The following is a 25,920-nucleotide window of genomic DNA, read 5'->3' on the forward strand; positions in this document are numbered from 1 at the left end:
GATTTTTATTTTTTAGGAAACTAAAAGCAAATTCTTTATTAAGTCAGGTAAACAAGTTTCAAAAGTGCTAATACTTCTCAGCAAAACCAACTGGAGAAACAGACTTATTTCTAATAAATCCAAGGATGTTCTTTAATTTACTCTTACAGATCTCATGCCAGGCTTTCACAATGGTAAATGAGTTTCCAGCTTATTCACAATGTAACAAAAGCCAAAAAAAAAAAAAAAAATCTGTTCAAGAGAGGAAAAGCAGTTTGGACTCAGTTGAGCTAATACTAAAAATGAGGTAGGCAGGATAATTACATAGTGGGAATGTAGCCATGGAAATTAGTATTTAGGAATCAAGGTAGAGGCGTGGAAATCTGCATGGATCATGGGAATGGAGGAATTAAGGAAAGGAGGCAAAAGGAGGAGAAGGAAGGAATGCACCTCAGCTGTTTCTTATTAACATAAATATCTCTGCATATTTATAGACAAGAAGTTGGTGCTGTACAGAATACAAAATACTGCGCAATACATATTTAAATTAGTGTATTCATTCTGCACTCAGGAAGGCAGTTACAATAAAAGTGAATAATTTCAGAAGCAAAACAACATGAATATTCAAATACATATACATAAGATATGTATGAGATAAGCATTCAAATTAATACATTCATTCTGACTGTGTGAGTGAAAGCTCCTCATTTATCTCCTGTGTGCCAAAAAGATTGCATCAGAAGGCTCAGAATCAAAAACACTTGGGTTTCTTGAATACTGGGGAAGGAGAGAAATTCTGTGTGGTTTAGTTAATCATGATCAAAGATGAAGACCTGAGAAACTAGGGTGAAGTGAGAGCAGTTGTGACAGGAAGTCAGATGGGAGGGGAGCTCAGGACTAAATTGCTCACTCATGCAAGATTGGTCAACATCCTTCCTAAGCAAATAACTTCAATGCCACGATGTAAATTGATTTAAACTTGTTTGGGTGAGCTCTTCTCTCCTCGGAGGCAGTGGACTCTTCATCACATTGGTGAGACAGGTGTGTTGGGTATTAATAATTTAGAATTCAGTTCATTATTTGGTAAATCAACTGAGATTAATCACTCCACAGAAAAGTGTTGTCTTATGAATGCTGACTCTAACAGGCTATAGGAATCATTTTTCAGTGATATGTTAGCGGACCTCAAGCTTTATGGAAAACAGACACTATAATACAAAGAATAATGAATCAGCATTATTATTGATCAACGTAATTTTGTAACAGTTAGGGATTCCCTATGCGACACCAAACCATCTGCCCTTGTGCATATGAGCACATGAGGGCTCTTGCTAATTTTTATCTCCCATGTTAAAGAATGATACACAAAAAGTGTTCACATTTGGATCTAATTTTCCTAAATATAAAACTTCTAATCATGGAATCTGAAGTATGGAAATATTTTTGTATGAGTGATTAACATTGTTCTGAGGATTACATTTGTAGCTTTATGTTTTCATAAGTTTTAATACTGGTAATTTCTTCTTTGTTTGCAAGATCATTAAAATGAGTATCTGCATAATGGTGACATGCTTTTGAGTGTAAGATTTTAGATTCATGCAACCCATTAAGTAAATATATGATAAATGTTTAGAATCTTTAAAGCACCTCCACCTTGAGCTAAATGCTTGCATGTACAATTTATCTCAAGTCAAAACATGTATATTTTATAGCTAGAATTTATAATTCGGAATAAAAGAACTTTTTTAAACTTTTCTACTGGGATTTCTATCTCTCTACTGGGAATGTTGTGCATATAAATGAGATGCTGGCTTTCCAGGGTTAGGTGAGCTCTTCCAGAAAACTCTTGCAGATCTGTGCTGTTTAATTTTTACTTTAACATAATAAACACCTTTTTAAATTCATTTTCAAGAATGCCTGGACATCACGTCTTTCAACAAATTGGTGTCAGGTAAGCCTGGTTATGAGGACACTGCAATTTTTTTCCTTCTGTGCTAGACCATGCCCTTATTTCTAGTGCTGTAGCCTTCTTCATTCCTCTGTGAAGACCTGGCTTTTTAGATCAGGCATCAGTGTGTTTTTGGAGCACAGGATGAAGAAAAATTAGATGTGTGAAAGAATCGCATAGGTTGAACAGCAAAGCACACGGCATGAGAAAAATCAAACAGGCACATGCTAGAATGGAGAGGTCACCTTTTCTCCCTTTTCTCCTACATCACCCTTCTCGCCTCGTGGACCAGGGAAGCCCTAGAGGATAAAAAGCAAACCAAAAAGATCTATTGATGTAACTGTGGCAAAATCACACTGAAAAAAAATCACACTGAAAAAAAAAAAGGTTCCATGTTCCTCAATGCAAATATGAAGAAAAATGGCAGACCAATAATCCTAAAACTCAGATAGTTAAAAGTAACACTTAGGAGTAATAGTTGTTTGATGTCTCAGTTATCTATATGAAACACATTTGTAGCTTTTTCTCCTAAGATATATGTAAGTGGAGAGAATATCAGGATTCTACTTTGAACCCTAGCAAGGGTGGTCTGTAGGATGACTCGTGTGGCCTTTGGCAAATCACTTACCTCACAGGATTTTATGCTTGCACATAACAGGTGCTCAATAAAAAGTTAACTATTATTACTTTTGCTATTATTATTATTACTCACATAATAAGGCTGTTATTATATTCACATAATACAGTGGTCATTTCAAGAGGCATTTACTTTTGACAGTCTATTTTTCATAGAGTTATGTTGTTATAAAATATATAGACAATTTATGCTAAAAGGAAAAAATATTGCATAACAACTTTGAGAATAAACATAGTATACCACTCCCTAAGGGTGGCACATGAAAGATGTTTCTTTCAATTTTAGGTATATTTTTAAGTAAGTGGTTCAACTGCTGATGTTCAGGGTGTCCCTAATTTGGGAAAGCATTTTGAAGTGCCATTATCAACTGTCAGTTATTAACTTTATACTAATTATGTGTTTTGCTTTTCTGTTTATCTCGCACAGACACTAGTGGTTGTATTTTATATTGCTGTCTACATGCACAGCAATATATGCCATGTGCATAACTATGTGCATACAAAAAAAAGTATTCTTGCTGTTATTGATGATGGAGACCATCAGCATCTATTACAACAGGAAGGTGTTCATTATACGTATTACTTACATCAAGACCAGGCTCTCCATCTTTCCCCTGCCAAAGAACCATAGTAGCTACATTAGTGTTCCTAAGTTTCATGAATAGGTTATTGTTACTGTTTTATTTGAGGCCGCCTGGGCATGCAACACTAGTATTAGAACAACTACTTCAGAAATGTGTAAAAGAGTCTTTATTGATTAGTAATACAAATTATTTTCACCAAATTAGGTGAAGTGACTGTTAATGCTGTAGTTAAGGGCCATGTAAAATTTTTTATTATAGATTAGATCACATAGCTTGATATTTTGCTCAAGTTTAATGCTTGGCACCCAATTTATCAATCCAGGAGTAAGCTGAAAGCACAGATACCATTTAGTTGATTTTGAAAACATACAAGCACTAATAAAATAGGCAAATCAATACTGCTTCAACTTGATGACTTAGTTCTTGGTTCATGAATGAGTAAAGAATGTGAAAACTGTTTATTGCTAAGTAGAATTTTAACTTGGTTATATGCTTACCTTGTCTATAAATATTGAGGGTGTGAAGGTCACAACTTAAAAACTGTTTTTAATTAAGCTTTGTCAAAAATGATCCCCGGAATACAAAGGAGTCACCAGACTGGTGCAAGGATTGATAAATTCAGCCCCATGGTGAAGATTATTGGGGCCGAGACCCTAGAGTGTCACAGAGCAGATCCATCCAAAGTTACTAGGACATTAATTAGATTAAATCAATCAAATTAGATTTTGAAAACTGTTTCAAAATCAACCTGTCTTTCAGCACTGAAGTAATCCTGGCTTAAGTTTATTATTTTGGTTCTGTAAGGTATCAAACATGTGGCAGTTACATAGAGGTTAAAAGCCTTAATACACTATGTTTCTATTGTAGTCCTATCCTACCGTATCAGATCACATATAATTATCCCAATGATAATGTCCTGAAGCACACCTGCAGCCTCAATCTGAAGACTGTATAAATGAGAATTTTCAGAAGACAGACCCCTATCCACATTCTATGTTCTAAAGATCCTTATCACTGCAGTGCTTTAGAAAGGTTAGAAACCTCAAAATCACTGCAAACATCAATTTGAGAAAGAAGTTTTATCAGCAAGGTTAGTTTTAGTAAGGAACCTCTGAGAACAGATAAAACCTGAGGAAAGTTGTCTTAAATAAAACTTCCACACCCACTTTTGGTAGTGACTTTCCAAGGAAGTGCCAATTATGAGTGTCTAATCATGCCTAGATGGCATAGGGAGGGAATTTTCTGACAGTGGGAATCCTGCTTTCAGATTAGTACTGTTTTTCTTGTGGACAATCTCTGATCCTCTCAAACTCATGAAGTGTGTGTGTGTGTGTGTGTGTGTGTGTGTGTGTGTGAGTGGGAGAAGATGTGAATATGACCCATGAAGGATGTGGTTACACTGGTGTTGTGGAGAATGAGTGGATGGTTCTTTGCTCCCCTAACGTGATTAGTCTGCCCTACCAGGGAAGGGTTAACCGTGCCAGTGTCAGGTCATCGATGCATGCTGAAGGTGGAGACAAGAAACAAAACTCACAGGCAGACCATAGGGTCCTCTGGGTCCAGGCTCTCCCATGACTCCTTTTTCACCCTGAAATGAAAGCCGAAAAGTTCAAATCATATACAAATGCATATATTCACACACTTTCCTAATGGCCTGTGTATCAAGCCTCCATGTGAGGTACCATTCTGTCAAGCTTCCAATGATGCAGGCTCTTTTGGCGGCTCTGTCAGTGATATGGTAAAAAAACCAAAACACCCCACATTTTCATATTCTACCAAATTACCTCTGAAAGAAGGGCAGTAAGAGTGCTGGTACTCAGTTGTGCAAAGGATTTGCATATCTAGAGTGCTGTACTTGGGTTTCTTTGGCATTAATGTGAAACATTTTTAAATGAATGTGAAATGTTTTAAAGGAAGTATTTTTTAAATGTAAGAATAAAATGTCTTTTCTTTTTCTATCAAATGTCTCTTCTTTGGCAGGCCTCTTTCTTGACTGCCCTGGCCCTTAACTGAGCTATATTTTATGGTATGGCCTCCCACACCAAGAGACACAGGCAAGTTTAATCTCTGCTGAGCCTCTCACCAGAATATGCACTTTGGATGCCAGAGTCTCTGGCTTTGTTCCCTACTGCATCCTCATGGCTTATGGTAGTGTCTAGTGCATCAGTAAATATTTGTTGAATTAATCAAATCAAATCAGTATAATCATGTACATGTTTTGTATCCTTTCTGAAAAAGAGAATTTAAAAACATTTATGCCTTCTTCTAAATGCCTAAGAAGGTAGGTAGGTATTACCTTCATCACTTGCTCTCCACATACCTATTTGAGTATCTTGCCCCAGCTATAACACTATATGTGATAATGATAATCTTGCTAATAGAGAATACTGCGAGATTGAAGGTCATCCCATGAACATGAAATAATTATAATAAGAGATGTTCTGCATTTCAAGTAGTGTTTTCTTCTGCTGCCATCTCCAAAATAAAAGCATTTGTCAGGATTTAGCATGCAAACTTCAGGAGTGATGATGATATTTATATGAGTGACCAAAAAGAAAATGTTACCTTCTTTTATCACATCTTTAAAGAAGCTTGAAGGTTAGCAAAGCCTTTTCATGGCTAAAATGCTTAGTTCTGCTCGTAGCTATGTGTTCAGATCCAAGTGTTATGCTGTATGCCTCAGTACTCCAGATTCCCATGTGAGCAAATTTCAAGTCACTATTAACATTCTTCTTTCTTTTATTTTTATTTTTTAAATTTTATTTAAATTCAATTTGCCAACATATAGTAAAACACCCAGTGCTCATTTTATCATGCGCCCTCCTTAATGCCCATTCTTTCTAAACTTAGGGGTTGGTGGAACTAATTAATTAGCACTGTCACCTAGAGGCACATATTGTTTAGGGAGATTACAAAAATAAATATGATAAAAGCTTGTTGAACTTCTAGTCATCATTACTTTATGTTTATTGCTGAAAGATCAGCAATCCCATTCAGGAAGGTGGCCAGGCTTTGAAACAAAACATTAAATTTGAATTCCAGTCTGGCACTTACTGGCTGGTAACTTTCTTAACCTTTCTCTGCCTGAGTTTCATTGGCTGTTAAATAAGAACAATAATACCTATTCTGCAAGAATTTTTCTGAAGATTAAATGTGATTATAAAACATGAAATGATATGTCACCAAATAATATGTTCCATAAATAGTAGCTCTTGTTAATAATACACCATCAGAGGTCTTGTTTTAAATGAAAAGGGTTTGGCAGCCAATTCAAATTAAATTTCTTTCCATTTGATCTGGCAGTGTGATTTATGATTTTTAAATATTTATTTATTTATTTATTTATTTATTTATTTATTTATTTAAGAGAGAAAGAGTGCATGGAAGGACAGGAAAAGGGAAAGAATCTCAAACAGACTCCAACTGGGCACAGAGCCTGCTGAGGGGCTCCGTCTCATGACCCAAATATTGTGACCTGAGCTGAAACCAAGAGCCAGGTGCTCCTCCCGTCCAGCCACCAGATGCCCCAATTTATGATTTTCTTTAAAATGGTGGTAGTGGTGGCATATATGTGTTTGCAGTCAGGAGAAATGGGTAGTAAAGTGGGAGGTAAGGGTTTATTTATTTTTTTATTTTTTTATTTTTTTAATTTATTTTTTATTGGTGTTCAATTTACTAACATACAGAATAACCCCCAGTGCCCGTCACCCATTCACTCCCACCCCCCACCCTCCTCCCCTTCCACCACCCCTAGTTCGTTTCCCAGAGTTAGCAGTCTTTACGTTCTGTCTCCCTTTCTGATATTGCCCACACATTTCTTCTCCCTTCCCTTATATTCCCTTTCACTATTATTTATATTCCCCAAATGAATGAGAACATTTTCCCTTATATTCCCTTTCACTATTATTTATATTCCCCAAATGAATGAGAACATATAATGTTTGTCCTTCTCCGACTGACTTACTTCACTCAGCATAATACCCTCCAGTTCCATCCACGTTGAAGCAAATGGTGGGTATTTGTCATTTCTAATGGCTGAGTAATATTCCAGTGTATACAAACCACATCTTCTTTATCCATTCATCTTTCGTTGGACACCGAGGCTCCTTCCACAGTTTGGCTATCGTGTTTAAAAAGAAAGTTCATGCAATCTGGAGTAGGTCTGGTTTGAAAAATCTCCAGATATTTTTGATATACCTATTCCCTCTTCCCTCCTCTGAGTACTCTCTGCTTTATTGTGCTTTTAAAATGAATATACCATGGTTTGTTTGAATTAAGCTGTCACTAAAACATTTGTCTGTGGAACTGCTCATATAGAATTGCTCACCCCAAATAATTACTTTAATGACAATTTCATTTCACTTGCCAGCGGCTGCTTCAGAAACGGGCCTATGCCCCAATTCTGGCTGGTAAGGTATTGGAGGAAGTCTGAAGGGAAATGAGGGGGAAGGTTTGCTTACTGCTAAGGCAGAGACACGGAAGGAGATGTTTGTTCTCTCACGGGAGAGGGGGTTTGTAGGAACCAGCTTGCCTGTGATCAGAAGACCAAGCCAGCATGTGGAAAGGGCACAGAGGCAGAGCCAAAAGTACCTCCTTTGAATATTTTGTTATATAAAGTAGTGAGTTTCTCTATTGTTTAAGCCATTCTGAGTTGGTATCTGTCACTTAGAGCCAAATGCATCCTAATGGTCCCCACTTGAAAACTTTTGATTTGAATATGAAATATGCAATGAAAAAGGGATTTGAATTCTTCTTCTGGATTAAATAATTGCTGAAAAACTTTTGAACCTCTCAAACTTAACACCCTTCACAGAGTTCCTCAGCAGTTACACGGCCACAGGAAGAAATCAGCTCAAGGCAGGGATCATCAGGTCCTTTAAGGGCTCACGCTGTCACTCATATATTTGATAATTTCTGAATGACACTGCCAGTAGAACACCTGGTGTCTTTTAGGCCAGTCTCATTTCTTTCAGGCTCTTTAATTTGTATGTTTACACTGAGGAATTCTTCTAGAAAGGATTCCTGATTCCTCCCTCTTTAAAACTGGAAACTTTCCTAGGAGAGTCCAAATGGCACCTCCGTCAATTAACTTTGAGAATCACACTCCAGTTTAGCACTTTGGGTGAGGGACACTTGGAGAGTACTGACATATGATCCAGTCAAGATAGTTAACGTGCTGAGTAAATACAAGTGTAACACTTTACACTGCACACCATTTGACTTAAACTATGTCTTCAAAAATTCTTAGCGATTTCATTTGTTCTTCTGGTTAATTCTGCCCCAGCGCCGAGACCTGATACTCTTGTGACACTCTGGAGCTATCGGAAGTAGCAGCTGATTTACCGAATGGTAAACCCTCTTGAGCCCCAAGGGCATTCTGCCAAAAGACTACTTGAGATTTGCTGCTCCATTTTTAGTACGTGTGCTGGATTTCTTGATACAATGCTTGAATGCATCAGCAGCATGTGGCTCTTAGCTTTTAAATGTTTTTAATTAAGATGATCTTCATAAGTCAGCTTGATTTTAGAAATAAGACAATTGCAGATTCAGATGATTTCTTCCTTTAGGACTCACCTCCTTCTAGAAGCATTCTTGGATAAAGCCGGACTTCCTCATCATTGTACATACAGTCTGTAAGATTTGTATTCACTTTGGCCTCATTATCTGGTTAGTTCTTGCTGATATTTATTTCCTCTGCCATTAGATTGTAAATGCTGCTAGGTCAGAGAAAATAGCTGCTACTTTTACAGTATGGAGTAAATATCTATAGTGTATTAATAAAAGGTTGTAGGATGACAAATCAATTATAATGGCATTATTCAATTCACTGCAGCATATTAGCAAAATTGACTAAACAAATGGGAGGAAAGTGCTTCCATTTCACACTAGGAGTATACTTTGTTTTATAGATTATAAAATGTAATAAATGTTTACTGAATGAACGAATTCATTTTCTAGAACACAGAATTATGGAATTGGGGTAGGTGCCAAAGAAATAACTCTGTGCCCTTATTTTAAAGCAAATTACCCCAGACTGAAGACACTTTATCTAGTTTTAAAAGACCATAGCTTGCATAACGAATCATCTCAACATTTTGAAGCCCTTACTATTCGGATACTTTCTTTACAGCCTCTCCTGGATGGTCGGGAAATTGATGACACAATTCCACTCAGACACAAAACTTCCAAGTTTCCCAAAGTGAAGAAAAGAAAAAATGGGAGAAAAACAGAGAAGGAAGGAAGAAAGGTTCCAGACAGATGACTAGCTGCTGAGGCTGCAATACATTTTTTTGTGTCAGATATTTATCTTCTGCTCTGAAGATCTTTTTTTTTTTTTTCCCAAGGATATGGAAACAGGGCCTAGCAATAGGGAGGTTAGTGAAAGGTTTTTGTTCCATAGTTCACTGAAATTATTTCCTTATGGTTAAAGAAAGACAACCTATTCTTTTGCTAAAAATAAATAAATAAATAAATAAATAAATAAATAAATAAATAAATAAGAAGCATGTGTAACTGTGTGGAGAAGAATACTTAAGTTTTATAATTTCCTTTAAAAAAAGTTATAACTTACTCTGAATGAATACAGTAGCTTTATATAAAAGATTATCAACCAGAATATGTAGTCCTGGATATTTTAGCCCTATTTGACTTCAACTTTCTGGATTAAGGCCAAATGAAAATATCTTCCTTATGGGTTAGGAAGGACTGGTCTGAGCTATTTATTTTAGCTATGTATATGTATGCCTGATTTTTTATTAAGGCAATCACATTCTATTTTAATACTCTGTTGTCCTCTCAGCCCGAGTGCTCTGATTAGGACTTAAGATGGTATATTTTCATTTAATATTTTAGATGGACCTTTATTTCTTCTGGGAAATGAATAGTTCAGTTCAAATAAAACAGAAAAGCCACACCGTGTTTTCTTTAGGTCATAGCTTAAGAACCTCAGAAGCAACTTACTCTTTCTCCTTTGGGACCTGCAGGGCCAGGGGGTCCCATAGGGCCATCTGTACCCTAAAAAAAGATAAAAATAAGATAATATGAGACATATCCCAAGGGTCATAAGAAAAGCCGTTATAATTTATCCTTGACTTTTCCTGGGTGAATGATGCCTTAGAAAGTCAGCAAGATGACTTGTCTCCTTTCAAAGTGCTTTATACTTGATTCTTTCAGGCCAGCATTTTTTAAGAAACTCATGCAAGAAGGATGAATTACATAACTGCACATTTCAATGAAGGGTACACACGTGAAATTGGAAGTCATATTTAATTACATACTTCCTCTCTGACTTCATGGAACATCTTCACTTTGCCTTTGTAATCTTAAGGAGGGAAATGGAGTGGTTTTTCCTTCATATCACTTCCTTTTTTTTTTTTAAGATTTTATATATTTATTCATGAGAGATGCACAGAGAGAAGCAGAGATATAGGCAGAGGGAGAAGCAGGCTCCCTGCAGGGAGCCTGATACGGAATTCAATCCCAGGATCCCAGGATCATGCCCTGAGCCAAAGGCAGACGCTCAACCATGGAGCCACCCAGACGTCCTGCTTCATATCACTTCTTCAAGTCCATTCTCCACCCACTGTCATCCCCATGCTCTTGGGCCATGAAGCCTTGATTTTAACTGTTTAAGAGGCTTGAACAGTTGTACAAGTGGAAAAAAGTAGGAAATAAATGAGAACAGTGTTGAACTGTTCAAACTTTCTCTGGCTCTGTAGGGAGCAGCAGGAGGCTTAGAGGAAGGGAATTATTCTCACAGACCCGGCAGCTGGCTGATTTAATGGCATCATTGCCCTCCTGCTTCAGGATTAGGATTTCTGTCTCAGAGTGAATGGATATGGGAACACTGGGTCCAGTGAAAATAATGACTGCCTGAAGCAGGTTTTTAGTTAGAATTGAAGAGCTTGGAATTTCTTTTTGATTCTTTAACATGTAACAAGGACTTCAAGTAATTTGCTTCTTTTCAGGAAGACTATGCTTATTTGTAAATAATTTATTCTAATATTTGCCAACATAGGAACTATTCTAGCACACGTTTTTAAAATAGTATTCCTATTTATGTTCTACTATTCGTTTTTCTTCTATCAGAGCTTTGCAATATGAAATCATTTAGGGCTTCAACTCATTCCGATGTTGGTGAATTCTCATCATCTCATCTGATCTTTTTCGTATTGGCTGAACTCAAAGTTCATCTTCAGAAAACTTCTAAAGACTGATTATCTGTGGCTGAAAATTTAATAAATGGAGCTGTTAAGAACCAAAGAAAAGAGACAAAATGACAGAAGACAGACAGGTCATTTTGATGAACAGAGATTTGAAAGTTAGTTTCAAGGAAGAAGTTACTTGCTCATGGAACTACAGGAAATGTCCGTTAGTGATGGAGAAATCTGTCTGGAGTCCTAAGGCAGAGAGGCTAATTAGACTGGTCATTCTTGCCACCTACTAAATTCTCCAGACTGGAACTCGGGCTTCCAAAGGATGTCCTGCAGTTGAGGCTGTGAGTCAATCAGCACTGCAACCTCTGGTCTGCCTACTTTCCCTTTTGTACCACATCTCTGTACACTCTCTCCTTTCACTCCAGTCTTACGAACCCCTCATCACTTGATGGAAGTACATGGAGCAAAAGAGTCTGTCTTGAAGCACAAATTCATAGCCACAGAACATGGAGCAAGATGAGGTACTGACTCACCCGGGATCCTGGCTTTCCATCTAAGCCAGACGCTCCCTGTGTGATTTGGTTGGTAGCAGGGTTGGTGGGTATAACACGAAGGACAAGAACAGAGATTAGTATGAGGTACTGATGAACAAATGTAACGCTTCAAACAACATAATACACAGTTACAGGGTTCTGGGATGAATATCACATTGCTACACATTGTTAGTTAAAAAAAAAAAAACACATGACAATAAACACCCCACAGATGATGGCATTTTAATGACATTTCCATTCGACAAATTCTTATTTGGAAATCAAGTTAACGAGGTTTATAAAGTGGGCTTTAAAGTAGTTACTGGTAACATTCACAGACCACTAATTTCCATATGATATACATTTTTGAAAGACTGTACTATTGACAATATATTTCTTTAGATTTTGAAATAAATAATGGCCAATAGTCTAAGGGCTCATTATAATAATCAATCAAAGTTAGCATTTTAGAGGAGAAGAAAAAGGCTCTGTTTTTTCTTGTTAAAACAGCACTTATGAATAAAAAACGCAGAATTTCAACATGCCAAAATGGCTCTGTGGATTTTACATGAACAGTACTCATTATTTTCTGGGTTTTCTTACTGTGTTCACATTAGTTACCACTAGAGGGACTTCTACGAATAGGAAAAAGCAGGAAAAATTTCATGAGTCCAAACAAAAAATAACTGTCCCAAACAAAATTGTTCCTCAGTTCACTTCAAAAGATCATTGCATCAGAGTCTGAAGGGGAGATGCTTTAAAAATATAACGTTGTTCTCAGGCAATGCATGGTTTTTTGTTTTGTTTTTGTTTTTTACCTCGAACTCTAAGCTATGTACAATGTATAATTAAAATATGACATTTTCAATGCTTGTTTCAAGAATAAGCAAAATTACTTCTTTGAATATGGCTTTTGTATCTCAAAACTCAAATACTGATTTATAGTCCTTTAAAGATATTGATTAAATCAAGTAGTATTAAGAAAGATGATACACTAGCCCTATAAATTCTCTTGGCAAGGTTGCAGGATTATGTTCCCATTTTATGCTTCAGATATAGGTAATAATAAAAAATGGAAGAAAAAAATCTATTCCAGCTGCAAACTCTACCAATAATGCTATACCATATATACTTGGTATTTTTAGTTTTTTATTTTACAATTTCTTCTGTATAGTTCTATTATGAGTCAGACTATAATTGTAAAATGCATCTTTTAGTTATGATTAAAATTTTTAAAAATCTGTGTTGTTGTTTAATGCTACCATATGTAGATATTGCATAGAAGTTATCACTAGCCCAAAAATTTGAAATTAAGGCAAACTTTAAAGAAATCAGATTGAAGGTTTAATAAAACAGAAATCTGAGCTTTCTTTTTGCCTTTTGATACTCTATTCAGTCACCAATATTATGATATTTAAAAACAAATAGGGAAATGGTAAAATTTTGTACTGATAGTGTAACATTATATTTACGTGAATGTGAATTAATGACCCGCATATGTTATAGAGGTTTTGTGCCTATAGTCCATTGTTCTAATTGGTGTGATTTAACCTATCCTCTAACACAAAGCTTGTATCATTCATTCAAAAAATGAATGAACAGTAAACTTAGTATGTGCCTGACCTATGTAAGGCACTGGCTTTTTTTTTTTTTTTACATACAAACTTTGGATTTTTATTGAAATCTTGTGTTAGGTATCAAACAAAATCTGCTTTCTCCAGATAAAAATATTCTCTCAGATGTCTCCAGATAACTGCTAAGTCTAAGTTGGTCCTTTAATGTCTTATTTAATTTTTGAAATGTATATGAACATCTCATGTTCATATATATTCAGGATGTTCCCAAAAGAATTTTTATTGTGTAAAGGATCGTACATGACGACCTCTACCACTGCTTCCACTAACAAACTTTCCTCTTGAGCCTCCACTGCTATCAAGTAGAATACTTTAGAGCTTAGAGTACCAACATTTTTTAATATGTTAAAATATGTGTATAAACTAGTTTCTACCAATTCTGTGTCTTATTTTAAAAATGTAATCTGGGATCCCTGGGTGGCGCAGCGGTTTGGCGCCTGCCTTTGGCCCAGGGCGTGATCCTGGAGACTCGGGATCGAGTCCCACGTCGGGCTCCCGGTGCATGGAGCCTGCTTCTCCCTCTGCCTGTGTCTCTGACTCTCTCTCTCTCTCTGTGTGACTATCATAAATAAATAAAAATTAAAAAAAATTTAAAAAAAAATGTAATCTATAATGTTCTTTACTTTTATCTGCATTCACTGAATAGTCAGCATGTTAAAACCTTGAAACTAAAACCTCATATTTAACAATCATTTTTAAAAATCTCTTTATTGTGGAAAGAAGATAGGCATAAAGTGCATGGAATATGAAAATTCCCTTTTCATTAAAAATAAAAATCTCCAAAAAAAATCTTGAAACAACTTCAGAATACTTCTATACTGTCCACTGTTGCCCAAAGAACCAGGGCATTTTCAAAACAAATAACACAAAACATTTAGACCATGATATGATTGATTAATGTAAGGAGCCACAGTACTGACCTCACGCCATCAGCAATGGCCAATTGCATACCTGCCACCCAACAGAGGGCCACAATTTTTGGTATCAAAGGAGAAAAATAAAATTAAGGGAGGATTTTGAACTGCGCTAAATTATGAAAACATATGGGAGAAACTATGACATAATCAGCATAATGCTTTTTTAAAGGGCAGGGCGATGGGAGAAGAATCATCAGCCTTTAAAGAAGAAGGTTGGCATGTATGTAATTGAATGACAGGACGTTTAGAGCATCATTTGTCATGGGGTCTTCCTCTGACACAAGAGCAGGCATCAAACAACACTGGGCTGATCTCTGCTCTAATATGTTTTCCAATTACAGAAGTCTCAAATGTAAGATAGTCACTGAGCAAACCAGAGTTGTTACTTAGGGTAAAAAAGGAAAGTCTGAGATTTGCACTGAAATGGAAAGTTTTCTTTACTTACTGGAAGACCAAGGGGTCCTCTGTCACCCTTTTGACCTGGTTCACCCTTCAATCCTTTAACACCATTTAACCCTGGTTCACCCTAAATGCAAAAGCAAATGCCAATTTTGGTTGCTATCATGGGTGTTTCAACTGTGAGAGAAGAGAGCCAGTCTCTGAAATGGTTGCAGATTCCAGTTCTAGGTAACAGCAGAGTCAGGCTAGACTTGTCTTGCATCCGTTCAAAATTCATTTCAGACATTTCTAAAAATTAATAACCTGAAATTGACAAATAACATTCTAGGAAGCAAAACTCCCGAGAAAGTGTACTCTTTACAATTGAAATGCATATGCCTGAGTTCCAGTTTTTCAGTTCTACCTCAGAGAAAATGGTGTTATTCTACCTTGTTCTCGCCAAGCAAATCAAAGACAGAGTGGAGGATGCTGAAGGAGTTTCAGTACGAAAAACCCACTCTGCTGGAATGAAAAACTGGAATATGCAGGACAGTGTTATATACAGATATCTTAAGCCTTTAAGCATTTTGCCCTGGGGAATGAGCTAAAAATGTAGCAGCTGATGTTTGAAGTAGTGCCATTTAGTGAGTCCACATTTACTGATGTTGCCAAGTCAGATCCCTACATGGATTAATCCACAGAATAGACAACTAATTGCAAAAGAGAATATGAAGACCACAGTGCTTAAATGTAGTTTTACTAACTGTCCGTCTGTCCAATGTCAGAATAAAGAAGGCTGGAATTTAACCTTAAGTGACATTACAGAAGTCATGGTAAGTAATAAATTCTCTTGACCCTGATCCTTAAAAAATCTAAGAATAAGCAGCACCATGTTAGAAGTAAAGAGTTCTATTTTCTATCAGCAGCACCATGTTAGAAATAAAGAGTTCTGACCTGCTCCCTGTTCACTTTTCAATTTTTAAGTAAACGCATTAATTTCATCACGAAAATCTGGAAAGATTTGTGAAAGGAAGATGCAGTCTCAAATCCCCTATAGAGTCTCACTGGTTAGAAGTGAGAGTGGGGAGAGCATGTGCTTACATGGCAGGAGGGATTATTAACCTGGGCAGTATTTTCCCCATTTATCTGATTAATGAAAGTCAGTGTGATGTTTGTTAAACATAGAGTTCAGGGCCCCACTTAGCGTTTGAACTTCCAAAGGGGTCACAAAATAATGAACACACTGGCACGGCCTAGGGGGTTATGGGGATTCTGAAGATAGGATGTTTGTAGTGCTGCCTCTATAGGAAGTCCAAATGTGCTGTGGTTGGTAAAGTGTGATCCTGGGAATGTCAACAGGGCTAAAGTCAATGTGAAGTTAAGGCCAAGGCTCAGTAGTCAGCTTTAATTAACTGGTCTGGTCTCAACTTGAGAATAATGCCTTTGCATGTGTGTGGACTTTTGGCTAGAGGTCTTGAGATGATGAATAGGCAGGGCTGCCTTGGTAGGCCGTGAAATTCTGTGGTAAGGAATCATACACTAACATGAATGGACATTAACTGAGAAGGTGAATTTATAAACAATTGAATGTAGTGGCAAAAAGACCAAATATCAACCCTGGACCTAAGTTCTAGTCCCAGATCAGTCATTTAATTAGCAATGGAACTCAGAGCAAATAATCTAAATTTCATAGGCCTGTAGCTTATCATCTATACAATCAAGGAATGAGCACAGGTAATCTATTGAGATCTTTTCAACTTTAGAATTTTCTGAAATCTGTGATTTAAGTGGTGCCTTGAAATCTAAGGAGAAGCCTAGAGTAGGAACTACCCATTTAGTAAGGAGTGGGAAAAGAGGTTAGATAAGTAACCCAGAGAGGTTAGATAACTACCAAGACCACAAAGCTGATAGATGGGCTCTCTATTCTGATGCCAGAAAAATGCCCTTACTCCAAACTATAGTCCATACTTCTGAGACACTGTCATTCACTGGCCTTACCAGGAGATAGGGTGTTCTAAGAATAAAAAGGCATAAACTCTTCCCATTCTTGGGTGAGTCACCTGCCTGACCCCAAAAATGAAACTTAGGTTTCTGTACTCCTAAAGCTGGGTGGGCAGGGGGAGCCCCTACAGGAGAGGGTGGGCTGCCTCTAAGGTTTCTGATTTCTAGCTCTTGCATTTATGTGTTCCCCTATCCCTCACCATTTAAATGCACCAACTCAGTACTGAGGAGCTTTCAAGAGTGCTTGAACCTTCTCTCATGCATTTTTCTCTTGAATTCTTAAATTCATGACAAAGCATCAAATCACAAGATAACAACTGACATTTACTGGGTGTTTTTCGACAACTGCAGCAGATATTTTGCTAAGTAGCTTATAAATATACCTCATTAAATTATCACAACCATAGGAGGTAAGTTGTCTAGTTGAGTAAGCAAAGCATCAGAGTGGGTAAATAGTCTGCCCAAGGTGACACAGCCTGTCAGTAACAAAGCTGAGATTAGAACATAGGTACTCATTACATATGCTCCCTGGAAGAAGGAGCCTTTCTTTCAGGGCTCATTTTAATCCTCCAAAATGTCCTCTTGGTCTACACAAAAGCAAAGAATAGGTACAAACCATCTTTACAATATAAGCTGCACTAATTCTGACAAGGAGAGATATTCTCTATTGTTCTCTTGTTAATCCAGAGTATAGAATACACGTAAGTGATGTAATCTTCTCTTCCCTATAGCACACCTGATACACCCTACCTCATTCTAGACCAGTGATCTCTGGGGTGGGGGGGGAGTACAACATTAAGATATTGGGTAGTTAAAGCATTTTAAAACATTTAGATGCAGTACTGCTATATGACAAACAAGGAGTATCAGTAACATCTAAATCTGCAACTAACGATACATAGTAAAAAAGAGCATCTGGACTAGTCTGAACTGAGAATCTCATCAGATTGACTTCTAAATGGTTGATTTTGAGTATATTATGATTAGTAGCTTAAAAAACTTACATAGTGTCATGGAAAAGGCAAAATGAGGAATAATTCATCTCCAGGTGATATCACTTAAATTTGTTGTAAGTCATTCTGTGTTGTGAGATTTAAACATCTGGATACTTAAAGGCTTAAAGATTATCAACATTACTTGACAGATAAATAAGACAGGACAGACATGCTTCCGTTATGCTTCTCCATGATTAACAAGGAAACAGAAATCAAATAATCAAGGGATTTTTTTTGGATTACCTTTGGTCCAGGAAGTCCATGGGGTCCCTGAAAATGAAAAACACAGATTTTAATTAAGAATTGATTCACTATTACCTAGAAGAAGTGATTATTGTAGAGAGTAATCGAAGAGATGTGAAACAAGAATTTTCCTGTTTGAGCTATAGCTAGAGGCAGGCCAGTGGCTGTTAATACCTAGTGAAAGTTCCTTCGAGCTCTTGGTTTGTTCTGTAATTGGAAATTCATTAACAGCAATTCTTTCTGCTAAATTCCTGTGAGAAGGAAGGAGAAATCTGCCAGGGTTATATAAGAGAAAAAATGTTAAAAGTACTGTGAACCCACACTACTCCTATTTCTCAGATCCATATTTTTATAAAATCTAGGTGGAATATGTGAAACACGTTATAAGGTTAAATGGAATAGAAGTCTTAAAACACAGAAATTTGCCAGATAAAAGTCCCAGACTTTAAGTACTAATGAAGAGGAAACCTTTTGCATTATTAAGTCCTCTAGACCCAAGAGGAATCTAAAGAAGGAAATGAGGAAAGGACGGTCAAGTTTGGAATGCTGTTGCAATTTAATTAATTAAATTAATTTATAACTAAGGAAAGGATTCTAATACAGGAACACTAAGCATTATTGGTTAGAATGCATTTGTTCTTACAACAATGAATTCTTCAAGGCTCTCATAACAGTTGTTTATCAATGGAAAGAAGTTATAATGTATACATGAATAAGGCTTTTCTCCTGTATTTTGTGGAAAATCTAACTAAAGAGACTAATTAGCCAAACTAAATTACCTAAAGTTTACTGTGGATTGCTTTAAACTTTTTTCAGGTGATTTAAACGAACTCTTTGGAGAAAGGAGTATTTAAATACCTAACAGCAAAATCATACAATAGTACAAAAAAGTTATTTATCAAGCAATATACAGATATTTGTTACATGTATCTACATAGGAATAATATTTTCTCTTTAGATAAGTGGTGGGTAAAGATTTTCAGGAAATGGCTGTTACTTTATCAAATAGTCTTATTTTAGTAATAAAAGATCCCTTTAACAAATTAATTTCATATGAACAGGATATAGCATTTTAAAATTTAATCTTTTAACTTAAAGTGGAGGGTGTATTAAAAAGCCCAAAGTATGCCATTTGCTTAATTCTTTTTTTTTTTTTGAAGATTTTATTTATTTATTCATGAGAGACACACACACAGAGCGAGAGAGAGAGAGAGAGAGAGAGAGAGAGAGGCAGAGACATAGGCAGAGAGAGAAGCAGGCTCCGTGCAGGGAGCCCGACATGTTACTTGATCCTGGGACTCCAGGATTATGCCCTGGACCGAAAGCAGGCACCCAACCACTGACCCACCCAGGCGTCCCACCATTTGCTTAATTCTTAATGAACTGTTTAGTTTTAAGAAAATAAGGTTAATTATAACTGTTTCATGAAATGAAATAGAAATGGCAGTTCATAAGAAATAGATGATTGGGTCTAGAGCTCTGCTTTGTGGCTTAGATCATTCTAGTGAAGCTCTTTTTTAGAACACAATAGGAGGAAAGAGTGACTCACAGTTTTTTTAATCTGTGTGACTGAAGACATGAGGTTTATTTAGACACCTTAGAGATAAATGAGACCTTAGAGGCTGCCTGACTTGTCTGTGCTTCAAAGGCTTTTGAGGCACTCCACCTTCTAAGCTCTAGCCTTAACACTAGTGCTATTAGGTGGACATTTTGAGAATTACACTGGTTTAATGGCTGCCTTCCTCACCAGAAATGAGTTTTGTGAGGGTATGCCCATTGACTCTATTGGTCACTAAGGGATACTTGTGGTATATACTGGGTCCACCAGAGTACTGTAAAGGTGAAAAGAAAAGGAAGCAACACTATATATGTCATCTGTGGAAGTGAGCTTCAATTCTTATCATCTTATTTTATAAATGTTCCTATTAAACATCTCATTAAAGGATCTCAAAGTTGGTTAGATACCTTCATTAATGGCTACAATTATTAATTTTGTTATGCTATTAATGGCCTAAACAGTGTTTGGTTAAAATGATTTTTTGATGTTCATACTATAGATTGTCAAATCTATCTTCAACTCTCCTATCACAAGACTACTCTATCTCTTTTCAAGAGATGTGTTTGAGGGAATGAAAGACAATACAAAGTCAGTATATCTCAAAGCACCTCGTATTTTCTGTCCATTCCACAGAGAGTAGCACAAAATACAAACTGGCTATTTTGAGGGATGTGTACATGTTTTTTCTAGTAGCATGCTTGTAAATAAATGATTACATGTTGTAGAGAAGAAAGGCTTACCATGGGGCCTGGTGGGCCATGGGGGCCTGGTGGGCCTGGTGGGCCTATGATCTGTATGTCCAAAACATAAACATGGATTTGGTTACTTCATTTAGATAAGGCGGTTTGGCTTGAATCTTGTGCTGGGGTTCTGCTAAGGCCATTAATAGCTGTAGAGGCAGAAGGATACTAAAAGAAGTGATGCATTTGGTCCTTTACATTAAGAAATTCCTTTATGAGAATTAAAAAAAAAAGAACTTAAAAATACAGTTGTTTTTACAAAAGCCAGAATAAATTTAAAGTACATTAAAAGAAAAGAGAGCAAATGATTACCAAGAAATGCTATAATAGCACAATCACTATTAAACTCTCAAATTATTTCACCTAGTAGAAACAGGGTTTGAGAGAAAAAAAAAGGTATGTTTTGTATTCACAAAGCTCTACCCAAAAGTTTTATGGGAAAACCACTGATTTTTCTCCTTAGGATAAGGGAGTCCCCTAAAAACTGCTTACCTCAGACCTCTGAGATACTCTCTCTCTCATTGTACAAGGCTGACAGACATTTCCTCTACAGTTTGACACACTAAGAGGTTCACAGTCTTTCTACTGTTGATAAGCCATCTGGCACAGGTTGAACTGGGTAAATAATAGGCCTGCTTCAGAGTTCTTTAGGAACCATGGAAGTTCAGCCATCATGGACTTACAGAAGGACCCTGAGGACCTGGCAACCCGGAGTCTCCTTTTTCTCCTTTCATTCCATTGGCACCCTACAAATAACCAGTAAGAATTGAGCTGGTAAAGTTGTTTCCAAAATGTAAGAAACAATTGAATTTTATCCCCAAACCCAACATTCTTTTGAAATTTTTATAATATTATGTACATGATATACAAAAGAAGGATTTATCCCCTTGCATTTTAGTCTCAAACAGCAAGCTTCTCTAAATCTCTAGGATTATGGGTGATATGTGAAATAAAATATAAAGTAAATAAAAACTAGGTTAGGCTTGATTGGTTAAACTTACACATTGTTAAACATGTCAGATTATAAATGTTATATTTTTTATGGTGGTGCTTACTTTAATAGCAAAGGTCAGTCTTTTAACTTAGTTTTCATTGACATTTTTTTAAATACACTTCTTTGTTTTAAAACAGATCTAGGGCAGTGAAGTTTTCCACATTATTTTAATATTTTCCCTTCCAAATTCTCAGTAAAAATTATGGGGTAAAACCATTAAAACTCCATTCTATACACACAAAGAGAGTACTTTCAAAAGTAACTTGTTTTTAAATTGTATATTTTGTAGTTTGTTAATTTTTTTTATTATGGTTTATTTAAAGATGACCAGTTACCATCATCTTATGCATACCAAATTAAAGCGATCAACCATATTTATTTTACTATCTGCTGATGGGAATAATTCAGGAAAACATGAAGGTTTATTTTAGAATTCATTTGGTTAGATGCTTTAAAACTTGTTTTAGTTAGTGGCCCACTTGGAAAGATTAGCCAAAATTACTTCAAATATTTAAAAATAAAAATATTAAATGAATCACTAGATGAGACTGCTGCTAATCATGTAACTGTTTTCTGATGATTTAATTTATCTTAATATGAACACAACCTAAAAAGTATACACATACCGGTAATCCAGGAAGTCCGATTCCTCCTTTTTCACCTGGCATGCCTGGGTCCCCCATATCTCCTTTTGAGCCTTTAAGTCCCTACAAATGATATGGTTTGCATGTAAAAATCATATTGACCCTTGATAGTAACATTTTAGGGAAAACAGAATTACAGATCAATTTTGTCAGTGGATGATCCTATGCTGAGATGATTCTGATTTTCACTATTAGGTAGAGTTATTTATTATAGAAACCTTCTACATCGAATCAATACTATTTCTCATGTAATAAAAGTGGTTAAATTCTATTGCTTAGGTCACTTAGGTATGAAAATCATGAACTTAAGTGTTAACATAATTTCTCCAGATTCTGTATTTTTACCTGGCAGCTAATTTGAAACCACTGGTCCTGAAAACAGTTTAAGTAATTGAATTCTCAGCAGTACAATATACATTCTGAACCTGGAAATGTTACTTAAACAAAAGTTCAAATAAATTCCTCCCATCTCTATTCACGATACACCCTCACCACTCTTAAAACCAGCCGGAAGTTCCAGTCACCATCAGTTTCAATAGTTCAATATATAGAAAGGTAAATAATATGGACACCAATCATTAGTTACTGAGTCATTAGGCACCAGTGTCAGTTAAGCTCAGAAATACTTCAATTTTTCCACAGTGTTATTTTATTCTCACGACATCCCTATGAGGTGATCTATGATGTTATTTTTATGCTCTAATGGTGAGGAAATAGATACATGTATATTTTGAATGCTAACAAATCTGAATTTTATAATAATAATAATAATAATAATAATAATAATAATAATACTGAAGTTAATTTATAGTGTTAAGCATTTTCATCCAAGCGGTTTCACTATCATACAACCGGATGGCCCGTTCTTGAGCAGAGATAATCATAGTTCTGATAGTAAGGAATCCCCTGGTTGTACAAACTTGTTCATCTTTTCCATACTACAAACTACTTAAGGACAGGAACCTTTCTCTTCTTTACTTATACCTATAGCACTTAGTTCAGAATCACTCGCTAGGTGGGTGGGTAGTAGGTAGGTAGGTGCCTCAATGGGTAGATGGCTCTTACTGGTTAATCAGCCCCTGGGTGGTTTTAGGAATCTAGTGTTGAAGAGCAGCAGGATACCCAATCTCTACTATTGGACTTAGTAGCAGACGAAGACCTTGTAAAGCCTATAGGAAAAAATCCAGCTATTGTATATGTAGGGACTATGTAGTATGTCATTATGCATGTCAAATTAATTATTTTTAATGATGAACATTCAGAAAGGTAATACAATCAGAATTTCTAAAAAGATTTATTTACTTATTTTTAGAGAGAGAAAGTGAGAGTACAAGCAAGAGGGGCAAAGGGGGAGGGAGAGGGAATCCCAAGCCGACTCCCCACCGAGCATCATGCCCAACGCAGCACTCTATCCCACGACTCTGAGACCATGGCCTGAGCCGAAACCAAGAGTTGGATGCTTAACCGGCTATGCTACCCAGGCACCCCAATACAACCAGATTTTTAAATTCTAATATTCTCTGATTAATAATAGCAAAACAGCTATAGTTTCTTTCTTTTTTAATTATCACATTTATTTGATGTAACATATTATGATTTCAACATACAATTATGATATTAAAATAACTCTTCTCTTAATTTTATTATCTAATACTATCTTCTGAGGAGCATATTTTGCTGTCTCAATGATCCTCTTGATTTCTTATGATCTTCTTGATTTTAGCCATTTTTTTTATTTTAGCCATTTCTTGAGTAAATAATGGAAGCCTATATCTACAGCAAATATCTTGAAGCTAATCATTGTGATTTGACTCTGAATTCCAAATAGTATCTACATGGTCTTAGATTCTGTTTTGGCCAGAGGTAAACCACATCTTATAGACCAAAACCATCCCAGGGATTATTTTTGCGTAGGCTGAGAACTGAAAAAAATTTTTAATAGATGTTCAGATAAAAAAAAAAGTCACAAAGATTGTATGTGACCTGCAAAGCCTAAAACATTTACTATTTGGTACTTTATAGAAAGTTTGCCAACCTCTTTTTTAAGGGAAACCCTTGTAGATACTGCCATATTCTGTGAAGATACAGATGCCTCACTTGTTTCTGTATTTCCTAATGATCTTAAAACTTAGGTGTAATCTTTATGTGGGAAAAAAATCTTTTCAAAAATTACATATGTAATAATATATAATTTTGTGGAAACTTTGGTCAACTGATTTTAATCTTGAATTATTTGTATTCACTGACAAAACTTAGCTTATTCTTACTAAATTGGTAATAATCTTGTAAGTCTAATAAAAATTTGCTGAGGTGTCACAAATTGTGTAGATTGATAAGGAGTAATGGGACAAAACTAAAATGTCATATTGCTTGTATGTTTCTGCAAAGAAAACTAATATCTAACTTTTTTTTTTAAGATTTTATTTATTTATTCATAGAGACCCACGGGGTGGGGGGGAGGAGAGAGAGGCAGAGGGAGAAGCAGGCCCCATGCAGGGAGCCTGACATGGGACTTGATCCTGGGTCTCCAGGATCACACCGCAGGCTGCAGGCGGCGGTAAACTGCTGCGCCACCGGGGCTGCCCCCCCTTTTAAAAAAACAAAAAACAAAAACTAATGTCTAATTTAAAATCAGTTGCTTTTTAGAGTTAATGTAGTCTCTACAACAGATGGTAAAAAAAGAGAGAGGATATTATATATCAACACTCCTGTCATTTTGGCTCTAAATCTATATTAAAAGTGGTGATTAATTAGGATGCTTTAAATGACAATATGTATCTTTGAAAATTACCTGCTCTCCATCAACTCCTGGGATTCCTGGAGATCCTGGCTCTCCCTGTTAAGGTAAAAAGTGATGGTTTGCCTCCATTTATCATTGGTAAATAAAAGTCATGTTAGTTGATGACAGTGCAATTTGATTTTCAGCAAATGCATCATAATCCAAGAAGGGTTTGTTACATCATACACATATCAAAACTAAGTGAAATAACATTTTTGAAGATTATATACAACAATACTTATATGTAGCTAAGATCCAAGTTTTTATTTTTGCCCCAAGTGAGGTGTAGGCTAATGGAAAAACTGGTGAAAGAAAACTGATAAATATCATTTGGTGGCTGACCATATCCTACAACAACAACCTATATGCCTTACTTAATTTTTTTCTCCTTAAAAAAATCTGTATTTCTCTTTATTTTCCAACTTGAGAAAAAAGCAAAAACATGACAGTTGACTTAAGAACAGAATGCAAAGCCCTACAAGTTTACAATATTTTAACTGGTACTATTTGAGCAGTGGATACAGATTCATGACTGTGAATGTGCTACTTCCAGAAAGAATCAATCAGATATCTTAATCCACATAACCCATAAAATTACTTTTGGATCAATTATATTATGATAGGGATGAACTAAAGTTTACTACTATTCACATTATGATTTATTAGAAAACTTGACAAACCCCAAATGTATTTTTTTTCTTAACTGAAGATATTAAAAACAAATGTAAGCAACATGCTAGATATTTATTCAAACAACAAACGTCTAGTCACTTTTCATTTGGAAAGGTACTGAACAGACAAATTCTTTGAAACATAAGATATTATTTTGTAGATCCAATTATAAATATCCCTGATTCCCACACTGTGGAAATTTTGTAAAATCAACTCTCCTGAGTGTGAGTGTCCTGCCTCACAGACAGACTTTCAAGGTAGCTGACTTGACTGTATTTTTCTAGAAAGGCTTGTTTGAGGACTGTATTTTTCTAGAAAGGCTTGTATAAACAACGATATTGAAATGGTTAGAGATCCTTTCCCCAGTAAAAATTTAAGAGCTATTGGCCACAGCATGAAATTTGAACTATCCAATGGTTAAAGAAAGCCTGACAAACAAATAAAAAAGAAAGAAAGAAAAAAAAAAAAGAAAGAAAAAGCCTTTCCTTACTCTTGATTTTCTGCTCTCTGTGGTAGCAGAAAAGTTTCT

General features: G+C 36.0%; 1 protein-coding gene across 1 annotated transcript in view; it reads right to left on the reverse strand.

The window, feature by feature from the left end:
• COL25A1 (collagen type XXV alpha 1 chain) overlaps positions 1–25,920 on the reverse strand; it is a 446,466-nt gene that overhangs the window by 12,077 nt on the left and 408,469 nt on the right. Inside the window, exons 26-34 of the mRNA XM_072810760.1 lie at positions 24,732–24,776; positions 21,923–22,003; positions 20,986–21,048; positions 20,303–20,353; positions 18,005–18,031; positions 10,108–10,161; positions 4,682–4,735; positions 3,151–3,177; positions 2,173–2,226 (exon numbers count right to left, since the gene is read on the reverse strand). Coding sequence (XP_072666861.1) covers positions 2,173–2,226; positions 3,151–3,177; positions 4,682–4,735; positions 10,108–10,161; positions 18,005–18,031; positions 20,303–20,353; positions 20,986–21,048; positions 21,923–22,003; positions 24,732–24,776 — 456 coding nt within the window. The remainder of the gene's footprint in view (positions 1–2,172; positions 2,227–3,150; positions 3,178–4,681; positions 4,736–10,107; positions 10,162–18,004; positions 18,032–20,302; positions 20,354–20,985; positions 21,049–21,922; positions 22,004–24,731; positions 24,777–25,920) is intronic.

The sequence above is a fragment of the Canis lupus genome, chromosome 33 (assembly GCF_048164855.1).
Source record: "Canis lupus baileyi chromosome 33, mCanLup2.hap1, whole genome shotgun sequence".
Taxonomy (NCBI): domain Eukaryota; kingdom Metazoa; phylum Chordata; class Mammalia; order Carnivora; family Canidae; genus Canis; species Canis lupus.